Here is a 14923-nt window from a genome sequence, read left to right on the forward strand (position 1 = left end):
GGGATTCCGGTTTCTTCTCCCTGCTAAGCTTCTGCTTCGGCAATTACGTCCAACTCACCTGTTAGACCACCTCCCTGGACTTCTGCTGGGATATCCCCCCAGTATCCCGTGTGGCCTGCTGCATGTGGAAAGGTCAATATTTTTTAAAATTTGCTTGATTACATAAATACATCCACACGATTACACAAATACACTCATTAAAAGATTCACACCATTGGGACGTCCTTGGTGGCGCAGTGGTTAAGAATCTGCCTGCCAATGCAGGGGACATGGGTTCGAGCCCTGGTCCGGGAAGATTCCACATGCCGCGGAGCAGCTAAGCCCGTGTGCCACAACTACTGAGCCTGCGTGCTACGACTACTGAAGCCCACGTGCCTAGAGCCTGCGCTCTGAAATAAGAGAAGCCACTGCAATGTGAAGGCTGCGCACCACAACAAAGAGTAGCCCCTGCTCGACGCAACTAGAGAAAGCCCGTGCGCAGCAACGAAGACCCAACGCGGCCAAAAATAAATAAAATAAATAAATTTAAAAGATTCACACCATTTATTAATAAAAGATCCACCCTCATAAATACATGAAAAAAACTAGTCTCCCTTCTCCCCATTGCACTTCTAAGAGGTAACCATTGTTACCAGCTTGGTGGTCCTTCAGAACATTTTCTTGGGGATTTACACACATATATCATTCAAATGGAAATAAACTTGTTATGTAATGGAACCATATTGTATATACATTCTGTAACTTGCTTTTGTTACTCAATAAAGGCCTTGGAATATTTTCTTGTGCTATATATTGACTCACTTCCATCTTTTATTCCATATTATGGAGTTCCTTAGTTTAGTTAACCTCCCAAGGCAGCTTTATTAATTTACCATCTCCAATAACTACCCATTTCCTCACACCCTTGCCAATGTGGGATATTGAGAATTGTGTAAATTTTTACCAGTGTAACAGGCAAAAATGATATCTCATTATTTTTATTTGCTTTCCTTCAATTACCAGCAAGGGAATTTTTTTTTCTTGTATATAGGCCTTGTTTGTTTTTTCTTTCATCTGTGAACTGCCTATTCATAATCTGTTATTCTTTGTCAACTGGATTGTCTATTTTATTAATTTGTAGGAATATTTAATGCTTTCTGGATGCTTACATGCTGTAATATTTTCTCCCAGTTGTTGCATCTTACTTATGGCATCTTTTATTGAGAGACTTAAAATTTTCAAGTAGCCAAATTTATTTTTCTTTATAGTTTCTTTTTTTTAAGTCTCATTTCAGGCCTTCCTTACTACTATATTACAAAAATACTATTCTAGTTGGAATTTCTATTTTGCATAGAAGAAGGTAATAGAGCTTTTCCCTACCACCAGATACCCGACTGTTCCAACATTGTTTACTGAAAAATCCTTAGTGCTTCCTTTATAATGAACAAATCCTTAAACTTCCCACTCTGTTTCAATATCTTACTGTTAAAATGAGAGCAAGTATGCAACACTGTTTTTCAATTTTAGTTATTCTTGTGTATTTTCTTTTTGATTAATTTTAGAACAGACAAATCTCAAAGTTTCTTTTAGTTTACTTTCGGGGGAATTGAGAACTTTATGATATCAAGTCATCACATCTAGGAAAACCTTCTCAAAATTAGTCATGTCACGCTACTAGAATATTTCCTTTTAGCTTTACTTACTATTTAAGAATAGTGTATCTATTTTTAATGGTTTCTGGCAATAACTTAAGTCTTTGACTTGTGGATGATCTATCATTGCCACCTCAAAAACGCAAGAGAATCAAGTGATGAACAATTATAACTAGCTAGTGAGTTCTGCAGGTGCACTGTTCATATTAGCCAGAGCTTTATTTATTTTTTTGTGGCCACGCTGTTCAGCTTGCGGGATCTTAGTCCCCCGACCAGGGATCGAACCCCAGCCCCTGGCAGTGAGCGCGCAGAGTCCTAACCACTGGACCGCCAGGGAAGTCCCATATTTTTTTCTCATTTCTTAAGCTGTCATTGGCTTATTTCAGATTGCTTTACCTTTGTTTAATTTCATGAGGCACATTGGGACCAAAAGACCTTACAGACCCAGCACTGGCCAAGGAGTTGACATCCCAGTAGCAAAGAGTACAACAGCACGCTCCACAAAAAGGAAGGAGGGCACCTGGAAGAAATGGCTGATTCCCAGTGTGGGGCAGGGAAAGCAACAGACACTGGAACACTGTCTTGTGCCAGAAAGTAAGTGTTCAAAGAATGAAGTGATCCTGTCAAAAAGACACAGGAGCCAGCCTGAAGGACTCTCATTGGGACAATCTGAACACCAAAATAATAATCATAAAGGCTTACTTATCACCTACTGAAAAAAATAGGAATCTCTAAGTTCACAATGATAAGTGGGGGAGAAGGGCAAGCTACCTCTTATGGCAGAAAACCAACTACCAGAAATGGAATGATAAATTTAGAAAATCACCATTGGACGAGACTCAGTGGATGCTGAGACTAGTGGAGGGTGAAACGGATATTTATAAGTCTCAAAGTATGTTCCCCATAGATACAAAGAGTAAAATAGTTAACTTTCCAGTGGAGAAACCCAACCAATACCACCTCAAGTCACTTACACAAATGGTCAGGATGTGACTCTAGGGAGGTTAACTGAGAAAAATAACACTTCTGGTGGTATTTCTGACAAAAGTGTATAATTTGAACCTAATCATGAGGGGAAAAAAACCAAACCAAACCCAACCAAAACAACCCAAATTGAAAAACAGGCTTCAAAATAAGTGGTCTGTGCTCTTCAAAAAATGGTAATGTCACAAATACAAAGAAAGTCTTAGGAACTGTTGCAGATTAAAGGAAACCAAAAAGACGTGACAACTGAAGGCAATGAAAAGACCCTAGATTTTTTCTTCTTTTGAGTTATGAAGAACATTATTGGAACAAATGACTAAATCTAAATAAGGTCTAAGCTTAGATTACAGTATTATATTAACATTAATTTCTTGATTTTGGTAACTACGTATGATTATGTAATGTCCCTGCTTTTAGAAAATCCTGCGGTCTCTAGGGGCAAAGGGGCACATACATGCAACTTATTCTCAAATAGTTCAGGGGGGGAAAAAATATATATATATATATATTAATTTATTTTATCTCTCTCTTTCTCTCTCTCCCTCTCCCCCCCCCCCTTTCTTTCTTTCTCTCTCTCCCCCACCTCCTTCCCTGTCCTGAGAAAGAAAAGGATAAAACAAATGTAATAAAATGCTAACATTTGGGGAATCTGGATGAGGATATATGAGAATTCCTTGTATTATTCTTGCATCTTTTCTAAGTATGAAATTATGTCTCCTAAAAAAAAGATACGTTGTACATTCATGTTCAAATTTTTGTGTGGATCTATGCTTTCATTTATTTTGGCTGAAGACACAGGAGTGGAATAATTGGGTTGTATTTTAGTTGAACTTTCAATTTTGTAAGTATGTGCCAATTTTCTTCCCCAAATAGCATCATTTTACATACTCTATAGCAATGTATGGGAGTTTGTTTTTCTGTATCTTTGCTATTTTAATAGTTGTTTTCTAGCATTTCTAGTCATTTTAATTTTAATTTCTTTGATAGCTAATGACAAGCATTTTCTGATGTGGTCACTGGCCATTTATTTATATTGTGAAGTATCTGTTCAAAATTTTGCCAATTATTAAAAAGCATTTGATGGTTATTCTAAAAAAAAGAAAGAAATTATGTCAAAAGAAACAAAAACAACCCAGCAACACAGAATCAGGCAATAGCTTAAAAAGCAAACATGCTGACTTTACTTTTCTAGTTAAATTATTTTGCTGATAACTATTTTAAAAGATTCTGCTAAACAAAGTATTGGTGTAAAACTACTTTGGAGGGATGCTGAGATTACTTGAGGTATGCTTTCTAGGATTCTGATTAAAATAATCAGATTTCAAACCATTTTGAGTTTGTTCAAACAGGGCAGATGAAAAAACTCTATTTTCAGTTAAAATCATGATAAAATCTAATAAGATGGTTGTAAATAATTCAGAACTTATAGACTTGCCCTATCAAATATCAATATGTACTGTAAAACTCCAGAATAGAATCACGCCAAGCATAAGAAACCAGACACAAAAGAGTTTGCATTGGGAATTCCCTGGCAGTCCAATGGTTAGGACTCCATGGTCTCACTGCTGAGGGCCCGGGTTCAATCCCTGGTCAGGGAACTAAGATTCCACAAGCCGTGCAGTGCTGCCAACAAAATAAAAAAATTTGTATTAAATGGGTCTATTTCACTTGAAGCTCTAGAACAGGCAAAACTAATCTATGGTCAAAGTAATCACGTATTTCCCCCCCTTCGAGGGACAGGCAGGGACGATGACTGGGCAAGGGCACGAGGAGTCTGATAGGAATGTTCCATATTTTGATCCCTACTTATCTCACATCATATGCAAAAATAAACTCCAAAGGAACTCAAATAAAACCATAAATACCACTCCAAAATGCAGAATGATTTAAAAAATAATAATTTTAAAGCAAAGGACTGCCTTTTAAAATACAACATAAAATCTAGAAACCGTATAGAATAAGTTGACTGCATTGCCTGTGTTAAAGATTGAAACTTTAAAGACCAAAACACCACAAACTAGTTTAAGTCAAATGAGAGGCAGGGAAAAAACAATCGTGACATTTTATAGAGAGCCCTCAAGAGTCAATAAGACCAACAACCCAGCAGAAAAATGGGCAAAGGGCATGAAAAGGCAATTCAGAAAATACAGATGGCCAATTATCAGAAACTGTCTAATCTGTGAAGAAATGTAAATGGAAACTTTACCTGTGGAGAAATTCAGATAAATACAATGAAATACTTTTCTTCTATATATAAGACGACATTAAAAAAAGATAATATTCAGCATTAAGTGAGAATTTAAAGAAATTGGCACCCTCTCCCACCCCCTATGTTGCCAGATATTAACCAGTACAGCCTGTTGGAGAGCTATTTGTTAGTAGCTCTTTTTAAAATAAAATGCACGTATCTTTTGATCCCGGAATTCTACTTCCAATAAGTTAACAAAAACATATTCCTTCAGCAGAGATAGCTCTGGTTCACGTCTGTGCTGAAAACTGGAACAAACCCCAACCGTCTAGTAATAAGACTGACGAGCTCAACTGTGGTACAATCATATGAAGGATGACTACTCAGCTGTTAAAAGAATGAGTTCTTTTTATTTTCAGCACTATCGAAAAATGTCCTCAACACGCTAAGTGAAAAAAACAAATTAGAGAATATGGTGTGTAGTAGAACCGATTTTTTTAAAGGAAAGACAAAGGCACACAGGTGTGTGCACATCTTTCTGTATTTTTAGATGACTGCAGACACATAGATAAGTCTGGGAAAATATGCCCACACTTTTAATAATGGGTTGCCTCCTGAATGGAAAGGAATTTCAACACTTTACTTAATGCACATTTGTATTTCCAAAGACCTTAACACAAACATTTCTTTTTCTGTTAAAAAGAAAAAGAAACCAAAAATGATATCCACAGGCTCTACTTTTTCCCAGTCTATAATTGTCTTTCTCTGTTGATTTTTCAGCACTCTTTGCCTTGGCAAAAACACTGACTTGGGCAAAACCAAAAATGCTCGATGAACTGTGGACCGCAGAGGTGACTTCATTCCAAAGTGAGGTCACGGGGCGGATGATGAAGTTCAGGTTGTACGAGGGCACTACAAAGGGCAGCAAATTGGCAAAGTAGTCCAGGTTTACAGGAAGAAGTATGTCATCTACATTGAACGAGTGCAGCGGGAGAAGGCTAATGGCACAACTGTCCATGTGGGCATTCACTCCAGCAAGGTGGTTATCACCAGACTAAAACTGGACAAAGACCGCAAAAAGATCCTCGAACGTAAAGCCAAATCTCGCCAAGTAGGAAAAGAAAAGGGCAAATATAAGGAAGAAACAATTGAGAAGATGCAGGAATGAAGTAATCTTGTATACAACTTTCATTAAAAACTGTTAAAATGAAAAAACAAAACAAAACAAAACAAAAAAAAACAAACAAAAAAAAAACAAAGTGAGGTCACTGACTGCTGTTCTCCCAGAGCCTATACACCACAGAGCATGGCTGATATTGGTGCCTGCCTCTTAGACATTTCACAACCAATTCTTCACCACTGACCAGGTAAAAATATTTCATTTTGTTTTGGGGCCTGAGCAATAAAACCTCCCAATTACCAAGAGAAATTTCAGGACAGCCCAAATGCCCAGTTTCAGCTAATTCTTTCTTAAAACAGCAGTTGAATGTCACTGAATTCCATTAGTAACTCAATGAATAAATACTAGGCAAGAAGAAAGACAAGGAAGACGCAGCCCCTGTCCTCAACAATATGATTGTGACACGAGGCAGAATGAGACGTAAGCATTAAAACTCAGGCCATGGCAGCACAGAGGACCTAAGGTGAGAAGACCTGCTGTTGGTGGGATCAGAAGTTGTCTCTTGATGAACTAGGACTTGAATGCAGACAAATGGGGAAGAGGAGTGGGCGGAACATATAAGCTAAGGCCCAGAGAGCCAAGAAAGTAAACCACATGTTTGGGACCTGATTCAAGGTATATGTAAGAGAGGAAGGTGGTGGGGGAGGAAGCAGGGAAGGGAAGATTTGGGGCAGACAGTGAGGGTCATTAATGCCACGTGGAATCTGGCTTTTATGCGGTATGCAGTTTTTGAAAGCAATGTCTGTAAAAGTGACAACTCTGTTTTGGCCAGGCAGTATTTAAAAGGGAAGTTATTTTCCAGAAGTCAGGTCAATACGAGACTCAAGTAATTCTAAACACTCTCTACTTAAAGAAGGTTAAGACTCTGGATAAGCAACGGCTGCTGAGAAACCTACAGAGGAAAATAAGTAGAGGTGTAAGTACCTCTTCCATCCTCTGAATTCCCAAGAACCATGGAAACAAAAATACAGTGGAGGGATCTTTAAAGAAAATGCAAACCTTCATTCAAGGTCCTTCTGATTCACAGGGCAGTCCACAAGCACATTAGCAAAGGAAGTCAGTTCTGAAAAAAGTTCCTAACATTAGCAATGCTTATAAAATCCTCCATACCTTTGCTGGATCTCTTTGATGTCTTCTTATTTCCTTCAGAGGTAATTTCAATTTCATCAGGATTACCCCCCTCATCTTCAATTGCCTAGAGAGAAGGTAAAAAAAGTTCACCCAAAAAGGCAGCACACAGATTTGACTTTCACAGAAGCTTCAGGGTGCTGATCTGGAAAGGGCCACCTGTTCATTCGTTCTTTCTCTTTCTACGTTGGAGCAAGGGCTCTGGATTTAGACTGATTCTACCAGATCTTAGCTGTGTGGTCTCAGGCAGGCTTACTTAATCCCTGTGAGTTTGTTTTTTACTCTGGAACAAGGGGCTAATAAAAGTTCTTACCCTGGAAAGCTGTCATGAGAATTCTTATTATCCATGTAAAGCAAGCACTCACCAAACATTAGGGTTATTTTTAACATTATCACCACAATCTGATTGATCCTATTCCTGGGCCCAAAAGAACTCAAAAAGGGAAAGGCACACTCTCCAGTTACCTATGACTTCACTCAACAATGGGCTGTTCGACCCTCCCTGATCCCCTCTCCACGCCACGCCTGTACTAGGCACCGTCTGTACAGAATACTAACACTCACTGCCTGAGTTCCTGCTGTGTGTGGCACGGTAGGGGATGTGACACGTACTACCTCATCCCTTCACAATCATCTCTGACTGACTCCAGAGGTCTTGCCTTCAACCACTAGGGGGCCTGCTTCATCGGATACAGAATTATAAGGATCTCTTGGCAAGTCCCGCCTCCCCGTCCCAAGAGCCTGTCCTTCACTTGAGCAGCCCCCACTTATGCTCTGCACTGTGCCAGGCACCAAAGAGGCACTCAGGAGAAAAAACAACAACAACAACAAAACAAACAGGACTGAGCGTGTCAATGCTGATATCCATAGACACTGGGCTTCACGTTTAGGTTTTACTGAAAACCCTGTCTTTACTGGACTCTCAAACTCTGTTTAAACCCATTTCAAATGCTGTTTTATTTGTAAGCAGTTTCAGAAGTCTCAAAGATTCTGAGAAGTTTCCTAGCTTGGAAAAGTCTAAATTCAGAATGCAGCGTGGAGGCTCCACAACTAACCTGTACCAGGAACAAAGAAACCTCTCCCTTCTCTCTGAAGCCAGAACCAGAAGGAAGAATTGGAGTTATGCCCTGGCATCAAGGAAAGCACAAACATAAAGTCTTTCACTCTCTTCCTGGAGACAGAAGATTCTGGAACACCATCAGGAGAATACAAAAACTACCCCAGACAGAAGGTGTACCAGTTTGCCCCTCAGTGTGTCTCCTCTAGGTGTAGTGTTCACAGGGTCATCCTTAGGGGGGACTGCAAGCTACGAGTCATCCTTACAGGCCTTGCCAAATTACACTTTGTGTTTTGCCTCCACCTTTCCCTCCTTTGCCCTTCCTAAAAAAAAAAACCACTAGATAACGGAAGTACAAGAGAAGAACATCAGTACTTCCAGACTTGCTTGGGCAGGGTAGCAGATGGGTATATATGCTAATGGTATTTATGTATTTTGAGCACATCGCTAAGAAACTGAAAAGAAGGAAAAAGGGATGGGTTTTTCCCCTCAGAGACGTTAGTGATGGAAGATCACACCAGTCTCAACCTCCGCCTGACAGAAAGGTTCAATGCCATCCTATCAGCATTGCAGGCTTGTGGACCACCTGGGGGGATAAAGGCTAAAGCCCCCCAATTTGACTTCGTTGATAGGAGGCCTTGTGGCTACTAACAACATGGATCACATGTCCCCGGGTGCCAACCCTCACCCTCCTTGCATCTTCTCCAGGTAAACATCTCGGTGGATGAACCGCCTGCCCCGTCTGGGTAAAGGAAGTTAGTAACCATAGTGAAAGAAAACAGACTCAAGTTAGAACGGCCCAACTGACTCAGAGCAAATAACTCACTGCTCTCAAGCCTGAGCTTCCTCATCCAGATAATAGGAAATAATCCTTACTTCCTCTAAACAGCAATTAATAAATAAAACTCTGATCCTCTGTTGTTTGGGAGGCCGGAGGGTGGAGTGAGTGACAAACCGCACTGTCTTGGGGGGTGGGGGATAGGTAACAAGGCTTAGCGATTACACAGAAGTCCCCAGACTAGAGTCGCTAGGCGGCAAAAAGAAAGAAGCCACCGGAACAAGGCAAGCACAGGGGAAGCAGAAGGGCACAAACACTTACTTAACTCCCTGCTTTTCGCACGCATCCCTCAGAACCCTCGAGGTAGGGGGTTAAAACTCCCTGTTTGCAAATACCAAACAGTGGCACAGAGAAAAAAGTGAAACGTGACAGCGGTCGCACCTCGAGTGTTTACATGCGCTGGGCAACACGCCAAGCCCGTTTCACGCCATTTTACTTAATCCTAACGCGAAAACACTATTATTTTTCTTCTACTGGACACAAGAAGAAACAGGCCCAGAAGGGATTAAATGTCTTCCACGCTCAAGATCACGCAGATCTGACGGAGCCTTTAGATCCTCCCCAAGTCTGTTTGTTTCATCTCTGGTAGTTATTACAAATAGCACTTTTCCCTCCAGGCTAAATCCCCAAGCCCGTACTGGCAAATCCCTAAGCCGTTTCCCCATTCCCCCCCCCCCCCCGCCCCACCGCTTTGAGTATTCCCTCGATACGGTTACTTTAAAAATTAACGCCCTATTCAAGGCTTCTGGGCCCTAACGGATCAAGAAGCATCTCTCTTTCCAGAGGACGCCCCCGCGGCCGACACGGGCTCAGAAAATCGGCCGGCCTCGGTTCAAATCCCGACCTCCTCACCCCGGCCGAGTGACCTTGGCCGAGTCCCCTAACGCCGCGGAGGAAGCGAGGATTTCAGGGTTCCGCGTCCACTTTCAGAGGCCGGGATGCAACCAGCCGAAAAAAGCCCTTGAAAAGCAGGAGCTGATACGGATAACACAAACGCTCGGCCGATGTCACCCATCACCCCCAACCTCCCCCGTTCGCGTCAAGATTTTCTTTTTCTTGTTCCCGCCCCAATGCGGCGCTGGGCTTTGAACCTGGACCCGGCGGGGCTCGAAGCTCCCGCCGGGGCCTGGGAGAAGCCGGGAGAAGCCCGGAGCGCCAGGCCCGGCGCAGGCCGCAAACGGGGCCGGGGGCGGACCCCGAGGCCAGAAGGCCCCCGTCGCGGCCGCGAGGGCCCCCCGACCCACCTCCTGCCCACCCCCAGAGCCCCGGCTCTACCTTTTTAAGCCGCTCCATCAAAACGCTCTTGTTGCCGCTCGAGTCCAGGTTCCGTTTCCTCAGCTCCGCCCGCAGATCGATCACCCGCAAGTCGCTGAGGCGCCGCGTCCCGGTCTCCGACGAGGCGGAGCTCAGAGCCGCTGCGCCCGCCGCACCCGAATCGCCTAGGCCTGACAGAGTCTCCGCCATTCCAGGGACCCTGGCTCCGCTGCCCACTTCACAGAAAACCGGGCCGGATTTATTTCGGCTCCCAGCACAAAATGGCGCCGCTTGCGAAGAAACCGCTCCAGCCGCCCCGGCGCGCCTCGCTTCTGCGCAGGCGTACCCGGCGTGGGTTCGACGCTCCCGGTCGCGTCTGCCCATGCGTGGTGAGAGCCTTGGGCGGGAGGGGGGGGGGGCGGTGTGTGTGTGTGTTTGAGTAGGGGGGGATACGCGCAGGCGCGTGTCGTCTCGCCGGCCTCCCGCCGCGAACTGCCGGGACACATGCGTACTGCGGTTACGGCGCCTGCGCGTTGTGGCCGGACACGTGCGGTTGGTTGGCGCGCGAGCTTGCTTGCTGCTAAGAGCCCTGATCCGGGCGGCGCGCATGCGCGGCCGGAAAACGGGGCGGGAGGAAGGGAGTGCGTTTTCCTCTCAGGCGGCGCCATTTTGTGCTCAGAGCAGCTACAGCCGCCGGCGGTGTGTGGAATAAGTGGCGGAGACAGGAAACCCGGGATGGCGGAGACTCTGGCAGGGTCCGGCGACTCGGGTTCTGGCACAGCCGCTGTCGTCTCGGGCGCCTCAGAGGTCGGGACGCGGCGGCTCAGCGACTTGCGGGTAATCGATTTGCGGGCGGAGCTGAAGAAGCGGAACCTGGACACGGGCGGCAACAAGAGCGTCCTGATGGAGCGGCTCAAGAAGGTGAGGCGGCCCGGGGCCCCGGGGTGGCGCCTGAGGCCGAGGCATGCCCCCGCGCGGGCCTGTCACCGCGACTCCCCGGGACGGGGCGGCCCCGGCCCGCTTCTCTCGTGGCCGACCCCAGCCCGAGCTGTCAGGCCCCGGGGGCCCCGGCTGTGTGACCTTGGCCCGTCACCGCCCCTCGCTGTGCTTTGCCTCCTCTTTTTCCTCCCGTCGGTCGCCTCCGGTGCGCTGAAAGCCCGTTTTAGCCGCAGGGTGGCCTCTGGACTCTTCCCGGGGCTGTGTGACCTTGGACAAGTGCCGTCCCCTCCCCGCGCCTCAGTTTCGTCCCCTGCGGAGTGGATGATTGACGAGCCTTTGAGGTTTCCCAGGAAGGGGGTGGCTGTGCTTGTTCTTGCCCCAGGACCTTTGCGCTTACCGTGCCTTCCACCTGGCTGCTCGTCTCCCAGGTCTCCATCTGGCTGGCGCTTTGTTGTCATTTTGGGTCTGAGATGTCGCCTCCCTGCCCACCCTTCCTAAGTGTTGCTCCACCTCCCTGACTCCCTGTGTCGCACCATCCTCTGTTTCTTGCCCCACCTCGCAGCACTTAACACAGAATTGGGTACCGGGAGTAGGGGGGAGGTGTCACGTCCCTGATGGGAACAGGCTCTTGAGGGTAGGGCCCTTGTGAGTTGAGCGCGGAGTCCCCAAGCACGCGAAAGGCACTGTCGCCTGGAACCACCAACCTGCCCTCTACCCAGGATGTTCAGCGTTCTTCCTCCCCCGAGGTCAAAGGTGGCCTGTCGAACAGCACGCAGCCCTCTCTGCCCATGCCAGACCAAGTGTAGCCTCTCTTGTTGGTTACATCGTTGACTTAAAGTAGAGGCAGTTTGGAGGTTAGGGACCGTTTCGGGACTCGTCACAGACTCTGTGGAGCCCCAGCTCACACATCTCTTTGTTTTTTGGCGGGGGGGGGGGGGGTGCCTCTGCAGAGAGAACCAAGTGACGCTGGGTTCTTCCTGTGTCTTTGGGGCTGGCAGCCCAGATACCAGAACCAGAGTTGCTCTTTGCAAGGAAAGGTTTGCGCTTGTTCGCTGGGAAGTTGTTACCTGGGAAGAACAGTGTCTGTCCTGCAGCTCTTAGCCACGTTGTAAAACTTGTCTCTTCCCAATAGGCGGTTAAGGAAGAAGGGCAAGATCCTGATGAAATTGGCATCGCGTTGGAAGCCACAAGCAAGAGGACGACAAAGAAATGCGTTAAAGGTATCCACTTGAACTTGTTGCTGCTTGAGGCCTCTCTGCCTTGAGAGGGCTTCCGTAGAGAACTGGTTGTTTAGCATTCTTCCTGTCCTCCAGGTCGGGAGAGCGGCCCTCATTGTCCTCCGTCTAACAGTTAGGCTTGCTTTTCCACCACCTAACGTGTAATGATGTCAGGGTGCTGGGGAGGAGTAAAGAGATTTGTAGGTGCCAGGTAAAATTAAAATACGTACTGAAAACCTCGCAGCTCTTGTCTTTGGGATTAAAAAAGAACTAGAGTAAGGCACTCTCTGGAAGCTGCCCCAACTGGTCTGAGCAACCAAATGCACCTGCTTGGCTTCCTTCCTAGTTCAAAAAACTACGCCTTAAACCAAGGAAAATGACACCAACCAGAGATCCAACAGAACCCAACTTCTCTGGGGTCTAGAGTAGATTGTCAGAGTATTTGCACCCAGCCCATTTTAACACTGATTTTTTTTTTATCAAGATATAATTTATATATTGTAAAATTCACATATTATTTAAAGTGTATAATGCTGTGCTTTTTAGTATATTTACAAGGCTATGCAACCATCACCACTCTCTAATTCTAGAATATTTTCATCACCCCAAGAGGAATCCCCCATGCCCATTAGCAGTCAGTGCCCATGTCCCCCTCCCCCCCGCCCCGCTCCCCCCGCTCCCCCCTGGCAATATCTAATTGAGGTTCTGTCTCTAAGGATTTGCCTATTCTGGACATTTCATATAAATAGAATCATATAACATGTGGCTTTTTGTGTCTGGCATCTTTCACTGAGCATAATGTTTTTAAGGTTTATCCATGGTGTAACATACATCAGTGCTCCATTTTTTTTATGGCTGATAGCACTTATTTTGGGAGGATTTACTTCCATAAAACTTCGGAACCTCATTAGCTGTCGCTCTCATTATCAGATTTTACTGTGATAAGGACAGTATAATTTGAAACTCACACATGACAGGCTTATTTTCTTGAAGGGTGCTGCACAAAAATTCTCACAGCTGTATGTGTCCCATTTATCTAAAGAAGTGCTCAATTCAGGCAATGGGAGACAACTGCTTAGAAAGTAAAAAGAAATGACCTTGTAGTATTTTCAACAACTTCAGTTTATGTTTTTAAGAGCTTTTTCTAGCAGAACAACTTTTCCAGAACTCATCTAACTGTTTAAATCTTGTGCACGTGTTTTGAAAGGTTAAATTTTTGAGTTAGGTTACATAAGGAATTGAAGTTTAAAACATTGGTGTGTGTTTACTGCTTGTGAAACTGTCCATATTTCAGTTATAAACACTGACCGTCCAAACAAATACAGATCATGAGGGATGGGTCTGTAGCAGGAAACATACAAATAGCTCTTTGTACTTTGCTGTCAAGTTACCAGCGGTCTGAAAGTTTGGTTTTGAATAGTTGACACAAATTAATAATCGTTTAGAACTTTTTTTGTGTAGATGCTCATTTAAAACCGTGAGGTTCAAGCCCTACTAATCAAAACGTTCTTGGTCTCTAACGGGGATCTTTGAATCATTAGAAAAACTAAACCTTAGCTGAGTGCTTCAAATATACGTCTGAATGTCTGGGTTAAAGCATAAGTCAAATCAAAGCTACTTGGAGTCAGCATTTTGTCAGAAAAACCTGGATAATAGTTACTTCCATTGGTGTAAAGAGAGTGTTTATACCAGTACAGGTAGCTGTTGCTGGGATTTGGGATTTAAAAGGCACTGGTCCCTTCCCCTTCAAGGAAGAAACAGGTGGGTGAGGTCCTGGGGCAGAGGATAGCTCCTGCAAATTGTAGAGCTGGTGTGTCCTTTGGAGGCGTGTGGGCACATGGTTAGTTATATGAAGTGCTAGGTCCTCATGGTGGCCCGGTTGAAATTAGGTCCTCGAGATTAATAGGAATCAACCAGTTGGTTTCCAGAGTCTGCCACAAAGTTGGACTAAATCTGGGAATTCATGAGTAACCACTACCTTTCAAAAGTGAAAAGTAGCTGAACTTTGTAAGTTTCATTGTAAGTAGGAACAAGGGTCCTTTCCCCAGCTCATCTAAATGCACAAAATTGCTGAAAACTGTGGGTGCGTTTTGAAAGATTAAAATTTTGAATTAGGTTACGTTTGGGGTTAAAATTTGATTTTCTGGTGTCTGTGCCTGTCTCCTGTCCCGTTCCGCTCCACCCTTCAGGTTTTAGTCAGCCAAGACCAGGCCCTTGGGATTTGGGTGTAGCCTGTCTGCCCAGCATTTGTCTCATTGTCACTCCCACTTAGGGTGCTTTTTGGTGAGGCTTTTTGGGCTGCCTCTCTCCTATTTACATTTTTTGTGGGTACTGCAGGCTACTATTTGCGGCCTAGAAATTGGGTGCAATTATCAAACATTTTTAAACAGCGTATTTCAAAAGGATATTCAGGGTTTAGATATAATGGGAGGTGGTACAGCTGAGTTTTTGAGTCGCAGCTTTGGAGCAGAACAAAATTCTTGCATCAAATGCAGATAATAAACCTG

The 14923-nt window shown here is 44.7% G+C and overlaps 2 protein-coding genes across 3 annotated transcripts in view; one reads left to right on the plus strand and one right to left on the minus strand.

The window, feature by feature from the left end:
* The window catches only part of SAFB (scaffold attachment factor B), a 34874-nt gene extending 24274 nt beyond the window's left edge, over positions 1 to 10600 (minus strand). For both annotated transcript variants that reach the window (XM_061190680.1, XM_061190679.1), the window contains exons 1-2: positions 10282 to 10600; positions 7094 to 7178 (exon numbers count right to left, since the gene is read on the minus strand). In XM_061190680.1, the coding sequence (XP_061046663.1) occupies positions 7094 to 7178; positions 10282 to 10470 (274 nt within the window). In that variant the 5' untranslated portion in view covers positions 10471 to 10600. The remainder of the gene's footprint in view (positions 1 to 7093; positions 7179 to 10281) is intronic.
* Positions 10601 to 10921: 321 nt separating this feature from the next.
* The window catches only part of SAFB2 (scaffold attachment factor B2), a 33762-nt gene continuing 29760 nt past the window's right edge, over positions 10922 to 14923 (plus strand). Inside the window, exons 1-2 of the mRNA XM_061190681.1 lie at positions 10922 to 11181; positions 12332 to 12419. Of these exons, the coding sequence (XP_061046664.1) occupies positions 10996 to 11181; positions 12332 to 12419 (274 nt within the window). The 5' untranslated portion in view covers positions 10922 to 10995. The remainder of the gene's footprint in view (positions 11182 to 12331; positions 12420 to 14923) is intronic.

This window comes from Eubalaena glacialis, chromosome 4, assembly GCF_028564815.1.
Source record: "Eubalaena glacialis isolate mEubGla1 chromosome 4, mEubGla1.1.hap2.+ XY, whole genome shotgun sequence".
In the NCBI taxonomy this organism is placed as follows: Eukaryota; Metazoa; Chordata; class Mammalia; order Artiodactyla; family Balaenidae; genus Eubalaena; species Eubalaena glacialis.